The sequence below is a fragment of the Bos javanicus genome, chromosome 21 (assembly GCF_032452875.1).
Source record: "Bos javanicus breed banteng chromosome 21, ARS-OSU_banteng_1.0, whole genome shotgun sequence".
Classification (NCBI taxonomy): domain Eukaryota; kingdom Metazoa; phylum Chordata; class Mammalia; order Artiodactyla; family Bovidae; genus Bos; species Bos javanicus.
In genome coordinates this window covers 22,435,277-22,453,349 of record NC_083888.1, presented here as the reverse complement: position 1 = coordinate 22,453,349, position 18,073 = coordinate 22,435,277, and the positions used below count along the sequence as shown (strand labels likewise).

General features: G+C 48.3%; 1 protein-coding gene and 1 long non-coding RNA gene across 13 annotated transcripts in view; one reads left to right on the top strand and one right to left on the bottom strand.

Annotated features, from left to right (window-relative positions):
• Nucleotides 1–18,073, top strand: part of CPEB1 (cytoplasmic polyadenylation element binding protein 1) — a 110,277-nt gene that overhangs the window by 77,300 nt on the left and 14,904 nt on the right. For 6 of the 12 annotated variants that reach the window (XM_061394018.1, XM_061394017.1, XM_061394015.1 and 3 more), the window contains exon 3: nt 7,804–7,995. The exons of 1 other annotated variant lie outside the window; for it this stretch is intronic. In XM_061394018.1, the coding sequence (XP_061250002.1) occupies nt 7,804–7,995 (192 nt within the window). The remainder of the gene's footprint in view (nt 1–7,803; nt 7,996–18,073) is intronic. 5 more of the 12 variants (XM_061394023.1, XM_061394024.1, XM_061394016.1 and 2 more) reach the window with 1 other exon arrangement.
• LOC133233919 (uncharacterized) lies at nt 376–7,810 on the bottom strand. Its single transcript, XR_009731918.1, has 2 exons — nt 7,390–7,810; nt 376–2,153 (listed from the first exon to the last, which is right to left on the bottom strand). It is a non-coding gene; the product is annotated as an uncharacterized LOC133233919 (long non-coding RNA).

Genomic DNA, 18,073 nt, shown 5'->3' with positions numbered 1-18,073 from the left:
ACAACCATTTATCAGTCCATCTCCTTTTATGATGCATTTCAAAGTGAATTGGAGACATGGGTATAATTTACTTCTAATACTTGAGTATGCATCTTGACTCTAATGTTTGGTATTTGTTTAGAGGTTCTTGGAGGTAAAATTAATAAACAGTAAAATGCACAAGGATTGCAGAAGAATGTGTGTCATTAGGTGCATTCTGACAAATGTGTGGATGAAACTCCCCACAAAATGTACATTGCCATCACCTCAGAAAGTTTCCTCATCCCATTTCCCAGTTGGTGCCCACCTCTATCCCTTGGAGGCAACCACCTTGTTTCACTGTTTATTAGCTTTGCTTCTTCTAGAATTTAAAAGAAGTGGAATCATATACGTAGGTACTTTTACATAAGGTTTATTTCACTCAGTGTAGTGAGATTCATCTCTCTTGTTGCATCTTGTTTTAGTTGCAGTTTCTTCTGACTCTTTGCGACCCCATTGACTGTAGCCCACCAGGCTCCTCTGTCCATGGGATTTTCCAGATGAGAATACTGGAGTGGGTTCCATCTCCTCCTTCAGGGCATCTTCCCAACGCATAGATTGAACCCGCATCTCCTGTATTGGCAGGTGGGTTCTTTACCACTGAACCACCTGGGAAGGCTGTTGCTGCATGCATCAGTAGTCTATTCCTTTTTATTGCTGAGAAATACTCTAGCATATATGTGTATCAGTTCAGTTCAGTCGCTCAGTCGTGTCCGACTCTTTGCGACCCCATGAATCATATTCTCCTGTTAGTGGTCACTTGAACTCTTTCCAGGTTTTGGTGATCATGCATAAAGCTTCTGTCACCGTTCATGTGCAGGTCTCCTTGTAGACATACTCTTTCATTCTTTTTAGTTGAATACATTGGAGTAGAATTGCTGGGTCACAGAATTGTATATGTCTAATCGTATAAAAAGTCAGCAGAGCTTTTCTAAAAGCGATTCAACTGTCATACAGTAATGTATGGAAGTTCTGATCGGCAACACCAAATGTTGGCAAACTGTGGAGCAGTCTTTTTTAATTTTAGCCATCTGGTGAATATGTAGTATCTCATTGTGGTTAAATTTGCATTTCTTTGACTAACAATGTTGAGCAGTTTTTCAAATGCTTATTGTCCAGTTGTATATCTGTGTGTGAAATGCCTTTTGAGGATTCTGTGCTCTTTTTTTAAGTGTGCTTTTTAAAAAATTTCTTTCTTTAACTTTTGAGTTGTTAAGATTTCTTATATACTCTAGATACTAGCCATTTGTTAGATATGGTTAAAGATATTTTCGACCGTTTTGTAATTTGCATAATTATTTTCTTAATTGTGTCTTGATGAGCAGACATTTGGTAAGTCCTGTGTATCAAAACTTTCTCCGATCATTGCTTTCTATGTCCTCCGTAGGAAACCTTGCTCTGCATCCCCCCACCCAAGCTCACAAAGATAGGCTGTTTCCTTAGAGAAGTTTTAAAAAGTTAAAACTTTCAGGTCTCTCTGATTCATACTAATGTTTACATGTGGTGTGAGTTGGAGGTCAAGGTTCATTCCCTACCCCCCAGCGATATTTGGTTGTTCAAGCACCATTTGTTTAAAAAGCCCTTCCCCCTGAATAACCTGAAGGCATGTATATTATTGGGGTTTCATTGAATACCTGGATCAATTTGGTAGGAATTAGCTTTTTAATAGTATTGAATTTTCCACTTTGTGAACATGGTGTATGCCATTTAAAAATTTAAACATTGTTAGTATTTATTTCCAGAAACATTATAGAAATCGTTTTGAAATAAATTGCAGAATTCATTTGAAGATTATTAGTGTGGTCAAGGCTAAAATAAGCCAATGATCATACTTTTGTGGTCGGAAGTACAAAGTAAACCTGGTGTCTCTCATACCTTAACCTGTCGTGTGACTTAAAGTGTAGCTGAAACTATAAGGAAGGTTTCCTTGAGCATCTATGCATCATGCATTCTCTTCTCTTCTGAACTACTGTAATTAACGCTCAGGTTAACAGTACATTGTCTCTTGGAGTTGTGATTGACTCGAGTTTAGCCTTTACAGTTTGATGACAAGTGTAAGGAAAGGTTGGTGAGTAAGCTGCAGCCTGAGGACCAGCTTGATGTGCGAGGCAGCAGGACACTGGCCGGGCCACCTGCTGGGGAGAGTGAGCACTGTGAGGGGGGTGTTGAGTAAGAATGGGGTGGATTACCCAGAAGACAGAGACTAGGTAGGAAGACCACTTGAAACTCGGACTGCTCAAAGTGTGTGCAGCACGTGAGTAGTGCAGGCATCACTTGGGAGTAGGTTAAGAACACAGATTCCAGGGCCCAACCCCACCTACTGAGGCAGTCAGTGTTGTTGATTGCCGAGTCACCCCTATGCCCTTGAAAGTCTGAGAAGCACTGCTTTAGGGGAACATGCAGGCTTCCTGGCGTGAGTGGTCAAGGGCCCCAGTGCAACAGTGGTTGACATGATATTGACAGGTGTCTGACTTCTTGCATGGTGGCTCTTTCACTTCAGGTTACCAAAACGTATTTACAGAATCGTTTCTGTTTTCCTGATTTGGCAGAAGTGGCAGGGTTGGGAGATAGTCTTTCAAATGGTCTTTTTAGAAATGCATTCTTAGAAATGCCACTTTATGAGCTTTAAAAAAACTTTTAAGAACATAAAGCATTGATTTAAGTAGCCTCAGCTTACTGTAAAGTCAGTTATTCAGAAGAAATCTAGTGGGGACCAGTGACGCAGCATCCCTCTCTCCTGTTCCCAGGGACTGGATTTGGAGGAGAAGCTGAGATTTTGTAAAAGAGTTCAAGTATGATTGCTGTATAGACTGTAATAGTGTGCTTGTCAAAAGGCTAAAGAGGAAAAAGAAAGGAGAACACCACTTTTGTGATACTGTTTGTGCAATGACTAAAGGAAGATAAATCCATGAGTGGCTTGCTACCCTCACACATTAAGCTGTGTTTTTCTGTGTTCCCTTACCAACATCTATCAACAAACAACATTTTCACATAGTTATAGTCATGATGTAGATGCAGCTTTGTAGTCTGTTAAGTCATTTAACATACTTCTCTGCCCCCAACCCCTTTTCTTCCCTCCTTATCCATCGGCTTTTCTGCCCTCTTCCTCCCTTTAATTTCATATGTCCTTGACCACTTCCCTAGCTCTGATCTCTGGTTCATCCTGAGCCCTTTGCCACATTAATTATTGTTTAGCAGTGTAAAGAGACAGTTCACTACACTCTTGAGCATCAGTTTCATTTTCCTGCCTCAGTTCTTCCTGGCTTGGTTGGCCCAAACAAACCTTGCTTATCTTCTCTCCTGTTAACTCCTCTGAACTAGATCCCCTTTCCCCTAGGATCAGCTAATGCAGCATCTGCTCTGCAAAGCCACCTTGTGTTTCTTGGGGGCCTCAGCTGACTACTTGCAAGCACCATGGACCTTTACACTATGGAACCTGCCTAATGGTTTCATAAATGGAGGCCTGAAGTGACTCTTCTCTCCTTGTTTCACCTCCTTAGTTGCCAGATGCTCAAGAATGATAGTTGTAGAGGACCATGAGCAATGTCATGCCAAGTCTTGTTGACAGAGGAGCCATCAGCGGACAGACAGGTTCTTAGACTGAGGATGGAAAAGATTAGAGGTGAGGCTGTACTCGTCTTGAGGGCTTTCCAGGTGGTTCAGTGGTAAAGAACCTGTCCGCCAATGCGAGGAGACCGAGGTTTGACCCCTCTGTCAGGAAGATCCCCTGGAGGAGGAAATGGCAACCCACCCCAGTGTTCTTGCCTGGAGAATTCCATGAACAGAGGAGCCTGGTGGGCTACAGTCCATGGGGTCGCAGAGAGTTAGATAAGACTGTGCATGCCTGCATGCATACAACTCTGAGCCCTAGAATCAGAGCCCTTGGGTCACCTCTGCATTTTGATCCTCTCAGCGGTCATTCTGTTCTAGACTGTGACAGACTTTGGACTTTGGGTCAGTTGGAGTTTTTCAGTTGCTAAGAAATTTGGGCAATTATTAAGAAGGTAACATTTTCAAAGGGAGATCATTTTAAAATTCTGAACCAAATCAAGAAACTTAATCAGAAATGTTGCATAGGTATTGATATGGAAACTTGGCAGGGTTCGGGTTGATATAGAAAGTGTTTAAGCTGAGAGTCTTTGTTCAAACAGATTGCCTTAGAAGTAGTCTCACCTCATCACGTGCTGGTTCCAAGCTTCTAGTATCTTCAGAGTGTCTGATGTGTGCTTGGCTAAAGATTATAAAGAATATCCTCCAATAAAAGGGGTCAAGTTCCTGCCCAGCATCAGATATGAGTTCGAGAAGCAAAGACAGGCTTTCCTCAGTAAAATCAGTGTTTCAATTTCAGCCCTTTCAGCTTACTGAGCATTTGCCCATGTTGACAGTTTACTTCTCAGACTTTCTGTCAATACAGAAGGGGTAGGGAGCAGAGTGGGTAAATTTGGAGAGCTAGGATCATTAGAAAAGAGGCTTTTGGGGTAAAATGTTTCTGAACACAAATGGCCACAGGTAAGACTGAATCATGCCTGCCAGTCCACCTAGGACAGTTTGAACTTGCTGCATTGGTAGGGTTATTAATATTTGCCCCCTTTCTCTCTCAGAAGTGCCTTGGTTTGGATGATAAATTATATGGTCACCTACTGAAACCAAAATACCAATACAATACTTTGCGCCAGACACTGTGCCAAACAGTGTGATCCTCAACAAAACACCTGAGAGAGAGCTGCTTTTGCCACTTTACAGGTGAAAGATGCTCAGAAAGCTTTAGTAACTTGACTGAGATCACGCAGTGGCAGATCTTGTGAGTAAAGCAAGATCTATAAAACTTATAAATCCCACTTAATTTTTCCTAGCCTACCACACTAAAGGTTTAACAGGTGTGTCTTCTGTTAATCGGAGGAACTAGTGAAGGAATACTACAATGGTAGTGCAAGCCTTAATCTGAAAGAAACAGTGGGATGGAGAAGGTCTGGGTAAAGGTAAAGGTGATGCGTCAGTGGGAGTGCTGGTAGTAGAGGGAGAGGCATGCTCTACTTAGACCTCCAAGCTCCTGGATGGCTTGCAGCCATTTGTTCCTAAGTGACCTTTAATGGTCACATTTGAAAAGACCCTGATGCTGGGAAAGATTGAAGGCGGGAGAAGGGGACGATAGAGGATGAGATGGTTGGATGGCATCACCAACGCAATGGACATGAGTTTGAGTAAATTCTGGGAGTTGGTGGTGGACAGGAAGGCCTGGCGTGCTGCAGTCCATGGGGTCGAAAAGAGGGTAATTGTATAGACCAGTGCTACTCAAACTTTTAAGTGAATTAATGTCAACTGGGAATCTTATTAAGATGTAGATCAATTCCAATTCCAGAAGTCTTAGGTGGGGGCTGAGAGGCTGTATAACATGATTCTGGTGATACTGATTTTGTTGGTCGGCCATGCTAGACTTTGGGTAGCAAGAGCATAGTTGGTATCTAGATTCTCTCTGCGTGCGGCATGGAGTCCCCGTGAACACAAAGGCCCTGATTTTGGCCGGGGATGGGAAAAATGATTGCTTCTAGATGTGGGTGTGCTCACAGTGTGGTGGAAGGGACCATACAGAGAGTTTGTAAGGGGGAATGGGTACTTATATTTGGATGTTTTTAAAGGAAGCATTATGTTTTTATAACTATTACATATGGGTTATTTTTAAAGTATGTACTAAGCTTGGGGGAAGGGTGGACAGAGAAGCTGGTGGGGGAGTGGTCTGGGGTGGGGGCAGCACCAGCATGGGTGGGTTCTTGCTCTGACTGTGCAGTGGTGAAGAGGTTTTGACAGACACAGGCTTGGAGCAGGCAGAGTATCTACAGCCAGACAGGAATAACATGGATGGATGACACAGCAGCAAAGCTCTTTAAAAAAAAAAAACCCTCCGAGGGGAGGAGTCCCTCCCACAGACTGGCCGTTCTCCCCTTCTCAGCTGTGCCTGAGCGCCTGTGGACAGAAGGGGACACTCTGGAGGCTCTGGCCAGCCGTTCCTGTGGCTAACAGCAGTAGCTCCCACTCTGCCCACCTTGTACCCTGTCCCGGGTGGTCCCAGGTGGGCATGCTTCCTGTGTCCGGTTCCTTCTTGCTGTAGCATGGCAGAGCGAGCAGGGTCCCTGGTCTCAGTGCAAGCAGCCTTCCTGCCATGTGGCCGGGACCCTCACTGTACCCTCCTTTCTAAGGACGAGGCCTTGTGACTGGAGGTCATGTTGGAAGAGACGGATGGATACAGGAGAGTACGTTGGCAGATAGGAAGTGGCAGAGGTCCCAGAGGTTCTGGGCAAAGCTGGACTTGGTGCTGGGGCTGTGACTGGTCATGGGAACAGGGCTGTGGTTCCAAGCAGCTCCCCTGCCTGGAGAGAGGGTCTGGGTAGCCAGAGGTGGGTAGCCAGAGGTACCAGGACCCCTCCCGTGGCCGTTGTGCTCTGGAGGAGCAGGGCCAGGGGCTGTGAGCTCCTAAACCTGGGTCTTCTGACAAGGCACATACTACCTCCAAGATCGCTTCTGCTGTTTGGGTCTGATCAGACTCTGTGAGGGGAGTGTTTCCTCGCCTGTGCCTGCAGTTGCAGGAGGGGGAGCTGGTCCTGCTATGAGATTGATGCCCACCCTTTTGGAGTGAGGGAACTTGGGAACAGGGAGTAAGTATCCTAGTCAGGGGGCTTCCCTGGTGGCTCAGATGGTAAAGAATTTGCCTGCAATGCGGGAGACCTGGGTTCAATCCCTGGGTTGGGAAGATCCCCTGGAGGAGGGCATGGCAACCCACTCCAGAATTCTTGCCTGGGAAATCCCCATGGACAGAGGAGCCTGGCAGGCTACAGTCCATGGGGTCCCAAAGAGTCGGACAGGACTGAGCGACTGAGCACGTCCTTGTCAGGACAGGTCTTACTCTGGCATTTGGGTGGCCCAGTGACTCCCCCGCCCCTTGCCGAAACTGACCCCTTTCTTGGTAGCCAGTTGCTGCTGACAAGCCTGGAGCACCAGGTGTCGTTCCCCAGGGTTCGAGCGAGCTGTGTTTTCTGAAGCCTGTCCCACCCCTGGCAGTAAACACTGCTGTGTCAGGGTAGGGCTCAGGGGCCACTTGGAGCACACAGATTTTTGCTAGCAGAATTGTGAAGCTTTGCATCGGGCTGCAAAACCAGGGCTTGAGCAAGCAGCTGGAGAGAGTCCAGGACTAGAGTGTTTTTGGGTTTGGGGGCGGAGAGCAGAGGGAGGGGAGGGAGGGGCAGGAGGGCAGAGCTGGCCGAGCAGGCAGCCTGCTGCTTTGGCTCCGCTGTCAGCAGAGAGGACTTCAGTCGTGCCTCGGGCCGCTTGGCCACCATTGCTGGAGACCGGAGGGCGCTGCCTCGCAGCCGGACTTACCAGCACCGCACCCGGACTGTTCCCAGTGGCTGTTGTGCTGTCTCTTCCCTGGGAGGCAAGTCCCCTCCCTGCCGTCCCCTGCTCCTCCCCGCTCTCTGAGGGGTGATGCCGCTCTCCATTGCACGGCTCAGCCGGCTGATGTCACTGGCAGCGGGGAGCATCAGCAGCCTGATCACATGCTGGCCCAGTCTGTAATGCAGACGGGATAGGGGTGTGTGTGTGTGGGGAGGGGGCTGTATGGCAGCCGCTCCTGCTTTAACACCCCCAAAAGTGCAGAGGCAGCGGCTGCAGCATCCGGCCAGCTTGGATGTCTAGTCTTCGAGCCTGAGGAAACTATTCTTAATATTATTTATTGTTGATAATCCTGGGGAAGCAGCCCTTAACTCTGGGCTTCTGCTGTTTTCCTGTCCAAAGCAGACTTCCAGGACTCAGAAGAAACAGTCACAAGCAGGATGCTTTTCCCCACCTCTGCGCAAGATTCTTCCCGTGGCCTCCCAGATGCAAATGACTTGTGCCTTGGCCTGCAGTCCCTGAGCCTCACAGGCTGGGACCGACCCTGGAGCACCCAGGACTCAGACTCCTCAGCCCAGAGCAGCACACACTCGGGTGAGTGCCGGAAGATGAGCCAGCGGGGGGAGGGGGCGCATGGGGTGTGGAGCAAAGATATCCACAGCAACAGTTGTTCTCTTCCCCTTTGCATCCCCCACCGCCCCCCCATACAACATGGAGCTGTTTTGCAAAAGATGGAAATGCTGGCTGTGAGTGTGGTAGGACAGATGGTGGCTCGTAAAGGCAGGCACCGCTTCCGCACTTACCCTGATAAATTCCCTGGAGTTGTTAGTCTGTACCTGAAGTGGCCCTGAGAAGGGTCCCCAAGGTGATAGCCTTATGCAGAAAAGATCCAGCGAAACCCCTAGTGCCCAGGCCTGCCTTGGAGATGATGAAGCAAAACACTTTTAGGCGGGGGAGGGGACTTTAGGGGCTGATGACTGGATGTCCAGATTCTATTTCCCAGTGGCTTTTAAAACTAGGGAGCTCTGTGTAAAGGATGGGTGGTCCCCAAATCATGGCGAGGTTAGAATTTTAGCAATAAGTGAGGCTGGGTAATCCTAGGGTATTGGAATTGGCTTCACATGAGGCTGAGAGCATTGATCCTGGAAAAGGGGGTAGGCATGGTGAGCCGGGTGGAGTAACTCTCGGCTATGGAGGCCTTTTTTCTTTCTTTTTTTCTTTGTGTTAAGGGTGACCAAGTGGATGAAGGGGGAGCCATTCCCCTTAGGGTCCCTTGTCATCCTGGAAGGATTCGATGGGGACAGATTGAAGGGGCTTCTTGGCAGCCCCTCTAACTGCTTCTGCTCAGACCTTCCTACTGCCCATTAATTTCCCTCTCATGGTTCAAGGGGGTGGGTTGGCCAGACGCAAATCCTGGAGCATTCAGGAAGAAATGTGAACTTAAGAAATAACTGTAACTATACATAAAAATCTTAAGTATTTTGCTTTATGTGCATTACACCTTAATAAGGAGCATCTTGGCAGCAGATACTTTAAATGATGGAAAGCGAAGGTCGGGGCAGCCATTTACCATTGGTGCTGACAGTGGGATTCACGGAGCCCGCTGTCCCCACCAGCCACCCCCGCTCCAGAACCGGGCGGCAAGGTTCCTCTGGCCTCCACCCTGTTTGGCGCAGGTCTTTTTTTAGAATGCTTTGCAGAGCCTAGGACTGTTGTGTCTGTTGGCATTTCAGTGCCCAGTTGTTTTGGTAAATCCCTTTTGATTCGGGAAGTGGGGGGGTAGAGGCTGTTTTTTGTTTTTTTTTTTCTCTCTCAGGTGAGGAAGAGCTTTACCTTAAGTAACTACCTCTGGGTTAAGGTAGAATTTCTTGAACTACTAGTGTTTAGCTGATTCAGGATTTTCTCTGGGCTGGGAAGTATGGTGTCACTGTTTCGTGTCCCATGCCTGGATATCTCGGCTTTGAGGCCATGGTAGTTTGTTTCACATTGGTACCCTGAAGCCGGCCGGGGGGTGAGGGGGGCATGTGAATCTGACCTTGTCTCCACCCTCACTGCTGACTCTGAGCAGAAGACTGAAGAGCCCCCTGCACAGGAGCTGACCAGTGTCTGACCAGGGCACCGTCCTTCCCTGGTCTCACGTTGGGTGTGGCCCTTCCTTGGCTCTGGCTTCTCTTAGCTACAGGGGCCCTTCTGGAATGCATTATAGCACGTAGAAATGCAGGAGAGGCCAACTTGGGGCTTGGAGAGGTTGGCCTGAAAGTCATTCTGAAATCAGGCTGGAAAAAAAAAAAAAGCTTGTGTCCAGCCACAATTTCCTCGGCTTCCCCAGCAACCCACCTGAAAGGCCTGTGCTCGTAGCTCTTTGTCTCTACAGTGGAGATGGATTTACTTCCCCAAATCTCAAGCACTTTACTTATAAATATTATGTGATTTTCTGCATCAGAGAGATCCTATACTCTGTGGGCCTAGCATCCGTGGGGTAACCCAGAAGGTTATCCCAGTGGTACGATTTAAATGGCCCTGGGCAGGGTTAGTGTGGGTATGCCTTCCTTTCCGAGGGCTGAGGACACACCCACCCATCCCTGATCCCCATGTTATCCTTGGACTTGGGAGCTGAGGTGATGGCCATCTCTCTTCTTTGCCTGAGTCCTGGGCCTTCTTGGAAAGCCCACAGAGGGTACTGCCTCCTGGAGTGGGACGCAGCCCTCCCACCAGCCAGCTGCACCCTTGCCAGCGATGCGGGAACATGCAGCCCACATTCCAGTGCCTACACTGCCTTCCCATCTGAAGAGCAGCCAGCTTGGTTTCTCCAGGGAGGGAGGAGGCGTTTCAGCAGCTCTGGACAGTCGAGGAGTCGTCCTTGCAGACAGCCTGGTACCTTGCTGTTTCTGTGAGGAGCACGTGGTGCAGGCTTCTTCCTTGGGCTCTGCTGGGTGATATATTGCCCCATGTGGCTGTTGGCTCACATCTGACCATTTTCTACAACTCTCAGGTTCTGAGCAGTGTGTAGGGGGTAAGGTTGGAGGTAGCAGGGCTCTTGCGGGAGAAATCTTGGCTAAATTCATTCAACATATACTGAGCATTGGCTGTGTGCCAGGCACTGTGTTAGGCACTGAAGGTACACCAGTGATAAAATTGTTTCCCTTAAAAATGCCCTTGACTATTGAGGGGAAATAGATGGGACTGTATACCGCATACAGCATACAGCTGCTCTGCCCAGGGGCTCCATTTTCTCCCCTAAGGAATTTTTTGGCATTGAGGCAACATTTCATTGGATTCTCCCATGGAGACCTGTCTCTAGGGGCTGGAGTCCTTCTGCCTTGTGGGTTTCATTGGCCTGGGGGACCTGCAGGAAGACCCTGGGGTGGAATCTGTTTTTGAGCATTGTGCCTGCAAGGCCAGCATTGGTTGGGGTGTGGTGCTCTTTGAGGCACCGCCCTTCCAGACTGTGCCTACCCTTGAGGCCTCAACTCAGGCTGGGAAGGAAGCCTTCCTGCCCATGAGGGCAAGATGAACGTTACAGGTGACCCCAGTGACATGTCCTACTTGCAGTGTCTTAAGTCCTGTAATGGAACAGGAGGGCTGTTAAGGCCCTGATCCTTAATGTCCTGGGATGAGAGAGAGTGACTAATCACCATTTAGCGACTGTTTCCTATGTGAAGTGTGTCACATGGCTTGAATGCTTTCACAGTCCTGTAAAGTGCGTACTATTATTGTCCCCATCTGAAAGATGAGGAAGAAACGCTCACAGAGCTTGTGGAATGCCAAGAGCGACACAGCTACCAGAATTTGAACCTGGGTTTCTTTGACCCCAAGCCTCCTGGGCTTTCTCTCCCACCTGGCTCCTGTGGGCAGAGCCCAAACTCTTGAGCAAGAACACTCACAGTGGGTTGTCTGTGTGTACAACTCCAGGGCTGCTTGGCCATGAGGTCTCCTTTGCAGAGGTCCCCAGGGCCAGGGCGCGAGGCAGATGGTTCTGACTCCCTCTTCACCCTGTGTCTCAGCCCGTCAGCTGTGCACCTGATGTGTTTGTCTCCCTGCCTTCCCCCAGTGACTCTTTTGCACGCAGCATTACTCAGCAGGAAGTGGGGTGACTGAGAACCTACTTCAGGGGACCTGGAAATAAGGGCTCCTAACGAATGCCTTGTGCAGAAGCCCAGTGGGCTGACCAGATGCTCAGTCTGAGGGTGCCAAAGGACATGTCCTGTTCCCGCCCACTTTCCTTAGAAGTCCTTGAGGTTAACCTGTTCACCCTCCTTGGTTTCTGTCCCGGCTGCTCACTAGTGAATAGCATGTTCCCTTTGCTAGAGAACTTGCAGGCTCCCTGCTGTCTGCAGGCCAATTGAGCCTGGGGTGAGAGCGGCATCTTCAGCAATTTGTTCCTGCTGCTGCTCTGCTTCCAAATAACGTTTCTGAGGCAACATTCAAAACAGGGTTGGGTTCTTCCCTGTGGAACATGGCCTTCTGGGCCCAGCCAAGTTCTCCTCACGTCTACCTTGGCTGTCCAGTTCTTCACCACTCTGTTCCCAGTATGTAGCACAGTGCCTGGTCCTGGTGTTTCAGCAGGTATTTATTGAATGAATGATAAGTGCTGAGTTAATTCTCTAAGTTTGAACTGCAGAGTTCAGACAAGGTCTCTCTTCTGCCTCCTACTTGTGTTGATCATCATCCTGACGGACAGATGGTTCCAAACGATCGGTATCTCTGAGCCCCCATAGCTTTTAGGGCATGATGGTGCCCTTACAGAAGGTTTCTGTCATACTCCGGGCAATGAATTCTGCTGTGGAGTCAGGTAGTTTACTGAGGAGTAACTTTCAGTGCAGAGCGGAGGGGCCCCGAGCAGCACTGTGACAACAGGACACCTCCCTGCGGAGGGGACTTGAGGAGCTTGGGTGCAGGGGCCAGGTACTGCTATCCTTCCCTGGGGCTCGAGCAGGCCATTTCTTCAGGGGATGAAACTTGTCCAGTGACTCAGACTGGGGAGAAAGGCTGTGTTGGGTACCACCTTGAACCTGTGGGATCCAGAATTGGTGGAAGGAGTTCAGACTCACAAGAGCACTGCCTGAGCTGGGGTGTGATGTGGAGTTGCAGGCTTAGGGTCACAGGAAAAGAGCATTCTGTTAGCTTTCTGTTATGTCTGCAATGCATGCTGCTGTCTCCACCTTCCTCCTGTGCATTCAAGTAGATTTTGAGCAGGCAGCCTAGAACCAAGGGTTGGTATAGGGAAGAAGGTTCCAGGTATGCGGCCTTGTGTCTCAGACTAGGGAATCTTCCCAGGTGGGTTGGTGAAAGAAAGAATCTTCCTGCCAATGCAGGAGACAAGGGTTGCATTCCTGGGTCGGGAAGATCCCCTGGAGGAGGAAATGGCAACCCACTCTAGTATTCTTGCCTGGGAAATCCCATGGACAGAGGAGCCTGGCAGGGTATAGTCCATGGGGTCACAAAGAGTCAGACAGGACTGAACGACTAAATAACATCATCATCATCTCAGGCTAGACATAATGGCTCCTGGTCTGGGTGTCTCTCAGGACTTCTCCCATCAGACAGGTGGCACACAGCTGTGATGGGCTCTTCTGAGCTGAGCTCAGGCTTGGTGTCTGACAGTGTGGACCCCTGATGGCCTGGCTGCCGCTGCAGTCAGACTCTGGTGCTTTTGTGCTCTCAGGGAAGGCTTCCGAAAACTAGCCGTGACTCAGCTGTAAAACCCACAGGAGCAGGCGCAGAAGGGTGAAAGTGGAGAAAGTTAACAATCAGTCTAAAGACACTGCTGCTACTTTGGTCTCCTGTACCCTCTGAGGCAGTGCTAATGAGCTGGAGCCCCCTGCCAGGCCCTCTCCTCCCTGCGACTTCACTGAGAGCCGTCCGTAGCTGCTGCGGACTCCTGCCTGTGTGCGGGGGGCTCCAGTAGAGCACATGGTTCTCCTTAGTCACATTTGCAAAATGAGGATCCACCATCCGCTTGGCCACCAGGGCTGGGGACACCTGGTAAACCTCAAGACTTCGTGTTCCCTGAGTTGTAGAGGTCAGGATAGGAACAGAGCAAAGAGATCAGGGCCTTGGCCTTGGTCAGAGCAAAGAAGTCAGAGTCACTGCAAGGTGCCTATAGGGCACTCCCTACACGACCCTTAATCCATCTAGGTTAACATTCAACATTTGACCTTGATGAAGCGCTCTGCCCTGTGATGGGGAGTGGAGGTTGAGATCAGTCACTGGCCTATAGCATAAGGGACCTGTCACGTCCACTAGATTTTAGGTTGTATGGCTTGAAGAGAGTGTGCCTTTCCAGTGGGTACACTTTATACTTAAAGTTAGGAAGACAGGCTGGCTCCTTCCATCTCGATTCCTGGCTGGTGGGAACCAGCGCTGCTCACTGAGCATCCTTGTAGAGGAGAGATGTGGTCTCATGGGCCGAGGTGAGGTGCCACCTCCCCGAGAAGCCCAGTGTCTCTGCTGCTCTCCTCCTTTGATCTGTAGATGCTCAGAGAACTGTCTGGCCAGGTCCTTTGTGAGATTGGGCTAAAGACAACAGTCAGGCCACCATAGAGCGTCAGAAACTTGTCTCCTTCTGTGGGTGGAAGGAAATATCAAACCCCCTGGAAAATCCTTGCCTCTTGATAATAGGTTTTCTTGTCTTCCTCATATCTTCTAGTGAAACTCCTCTCTTCTTGGCCCCTTCCAGTTGAGTATTTGCAGGAAACTGATGTGAGGAGGTGCTGACGGGACTGGGTGTGTTAATTCTGGTACACGCTGATCTTACATGTTTGTCCGATGGCACTGCCCCCTCCCCTGTTTGCCTGTGTGGCTGGTGTAATGTTCAGTGGGGGCTCTTCCGTGATTCTTGTTTCTCAGTGTAGAAGTGTTTTTTTCAGAGGCTGTGAGGATCCCGGGGAGAGTGACCCTCTTCAACCTGTATCTGTATGTCTTTAATTCTCTTTGGAGAAAGTATTTGAAACTAGTGGAAGGAATATTGTCACAAATTTGATATGTCAAGTAACTATTCTTCTCTCAACCACTGTTTTGGTGATGGGCAGGGTCAGGATGAACTAAGTAAGGTTTTTTCCTCTAATTCTGAATTGTATCTAAGGCAGCACTGTGTCCTTAAATTGATTAACCTTGATAGGAAAGGGCATAGCCTCAGTGAGCACACTGCTCCTGGGGATACAGTACTGCCTTTCTTGCATTGCTGTTCAGCAAGCATTGATCACCTGCTTTCTGCCAGGTGTTGACTAATTACTACTGGAATGAATGGTAAAGATGGGCCTTTGGTGTGCTTGGTAGAGAAGGCAGAACTCTGTACCCATGTGTGCCTGCAAATATTTATACAAGTGTTTTTGACCCTTTAAAAAGCTAGTTCAAAAGAAGATTTCTCTTATAGGCAGAGGCTCCAAAGGTTCAGTTGCCATTTTTCCCCCTTGGGATTCTAGTCCCAGTTAGTGGTGCTTGGTTTCCCTTTTCTGGTCAGATCAGTTGCCTTGAAAAAGATGAAGAAAGTCAAATGAGAATTGATTAGTTTTCCTTTCTGTCATTAAAAAATTTTGTTTGGAAATTTTAAATTTACAGAAAGTCACAAGTATAAAAATTATACAAAAGTATTTTATTCAGATTCTCCTGTTGTTGACATTTACCTCATTTGCTTTATCATTTGCAATTCTCTCTCTTTATATATCTCTTTATATAATTTCTTTCTGTACCATGAGGACTAGAGATGTTCTAAAATACATTGACATACAACAAAAGTTATGAACGTCAGTCAGCTTAAAGTTGATAAGTGTACTCTGATGAAACTCATGCTCTCACTGTTCACATTGCAGTCTTGCCCGGTGACCCAGTGGTGTCCACACAGCATTTTTCTCTTCCTTGTCTCTTAGCAGTTGTCTGCCTGAAGCATTAGGCCCAGGCTCTCTTTGTATTTGCTCCGTATGAGGGTGTGAGCTTACAGAGTTCTCGTCTTGAATGTTTTTCACAATGTTGAGCTTGTTCCTGGCTGTCAAATTTCCTGAAACTGTTATCACAATCCATGCCAATCTCTTTAAAATTCTTTGTTTGTTCCTGGTTAGACCTCTCTCCCTCTTTCATCTCCCCCGTAACGTGGGTGGCAGGCTAAGGGGGTGTCTGAGAGATCAAGCTCCCTGGGTCGTGTCGTGTGTAGCCACCTTGGTTTCTTTTTTCCTCCTGGGTGTCAGTCGCTGTTGTGCTGTAAAAGCTGTATTTGAATAACCCAAAGTTTTTTTAAGTCAAGCAAAGACTTACTTAGGAAAGGTTTAGGGGTGTGGTAAAGGGGAACTTATTAGAAGCTTGAAGTAGCAAGCCTCGGATTTTTCTAGATTAGCGCTTCTCAGACTTTAATGTGTACACAAATCTCCTGGGGATCGTGTTAAAATGCAGGTTCTGATTCCATAGGTCTGGAGTGGGGGCCAGGATACATTTTTAATGAGTTCCTACAGCAGCAAGGTCCTAGAGAAATTTTAAGACTTGGATGATTTAGATCCCAAGGTACTGACCTCTGGAATCCAGAGATAGCTTATCTGTAGTTGATGGTCTTAAAGGAATTTGCACAAAAGAGAAATGTCAAGACCAGAAGATGTAAAGTCCGGAGTATTAAAAAAAAAAAAAAAAAGTAGTGAATGGTGTGTTGCAGAGGATAAAGCAAAGAATCAGAAAGGACTGGGTCCCACTCTGTCACTCACTACCTGACAGACTCACTATAAACACTTGACCTTTGAGCCTTGGTTTCCTTTTGTTAAGATGGGTAATAATACCCAGTTCTTAGGATTCAGCGTAAGAGTATTTATCTAAAGTGGTTCTGACTCGGTATCTGGAATATCCTAGATGTACAGTGAGTGGAAGCTGCTGTTAGTGAGTGGTTGGAGCTTCCTTGAACCTGGTCCAGATTGTCGAGCAGATGATTTGACCATGAACTCTGAGCCCTTAAGAAAGTGGAGTTCATTAGTGGCCATCATCGGTGGTCATGCCATTTTCTTCTTAGACAGGCTTATTATCCAATTGGAGTGTTACAGACATAATCTCTAGCTTTGACATAGGAATTTGATAAAGCCTCAAATATCTTTGTGAGCATGTCAAAAATATTTGTAAGCTAGTTGAGGTGGATGGGTTTGTGATTATTAGATGCATGAATAACAGTCGTGAACACAGATTAACATGAATGAGAAATGTGGTCTACACTGGCACGGACATTGCTTTCAAACACACCTTTTTAAAACGTTAGGTGAAGACGGTCACCGTAGTCCACATTTGTCATCCTCGGTGCCCCCAGACACAAGTCATTTGGGCCTGACATCTCCTTAAGGATTTTTCTGCATCCTGCTTCATGCCGTTTTTCCCTCGACAACTCTTGGAGCGCTCTGCGGTGCCACCCTTTTCTGGGATCAACAAACTGCCCTTTATCTTGTTTGTCCCTGGTGGGTGGATGGATGGTTTTTCCCTTCAGGGTGATGTTTTCTTGGGTGGAGGCTTCTGCCCCAAGCCTCGTCTCCCTCACAGTCATTCTTTCTGTTCTTCTTCCCAGTTCCCCAGTCCTTTACCTTCTGAGGAGTTCAGTGTCTATGTTACGTTTTAACCCCAGGCCTGCTTGTCCCTGTGTGTCCGTTTAAGGATGCCATCCAGCAGTGTAGCCTCCACACACCCCACCTCAGCCACCGGTGATCACACGGGCTGGCGGCACCACCCTTGGGACTCAGTCTTCTCGGTCCCCTGACCCTGTCTCTCCCGTCTGCCCCTCACTCCTCTGGTAGCTGACAGCACGTGGCCGCTGCTGCTTCTCCATTTGCCTCCAGTGTCGTTCACCTGTGACACGTGGCCGTATCTTCCATCCTCTGTGGCTGGTCCATCAGCCCACCGATGGACGCGTTTCCTTCTCTACATTCTCTTTGGAAAGACCCCACAGCCCCGTGTCTCCGCAGGCTCCTGCCACTGCCTGTGCGAGCCGCCCATGTCTGACTTGACCTTCGGCCTCAGCCAGGTGCTGGCTGCCGGCCCCGTCTTCCCATGGTCCCTGGTCAGCCCCCTTGGCTTGTCCCCACAGGAGCTGCCACGCGTCTCCACCCTCCCTCAGGAGAAAGTCTAAACGCCCTAACCTGGCTTTCAAAGCTCTCTAAGATTTGATTGTTACCTCTTCATTCACCACCATAAACTTGTTTCTGTAAAATGTGAAGAAAGATGAGGCCCCTCAGGGCAATGGTACCACTTTGAAGACCAACACACGTGATCTGTATTCTCAGAGAACTGTCAGTTTTCACAGTGCTTTTTGTTTGTTTGTTTTTTGCCACATCTTGCAGCTCCCAGGAGGAGCCTGGAATAAATCTTCACACCGCCCACCCCGCTACCCTCTCAGCATGGATTCCAGGGGTCTGGACTTCGTGTGTCATTGAGACAGGGCTTTGTCAGGCATATTTGAGAAACTTGACAGAGATAATTTCTGATGGGTGTCAGAATTCAAGCGTGAGAGACATTTGGTTTCAGTATGCAGTTAAGTGCTTGTGCTCAGGAAACTAGTTAAAAGAATGTTTCCTTAAAAAATGAAGTCTTTAAGTAATAAACTCCCCCCCACACACACACATTAGACCGGCTTCCAGCCCTCCTGAGTGTTGGCCAGCATGTGGAGGGACTGATTCTCCCCCGTGCTGGTGGGAAGGTGAACTGGTATGTCTGCTTT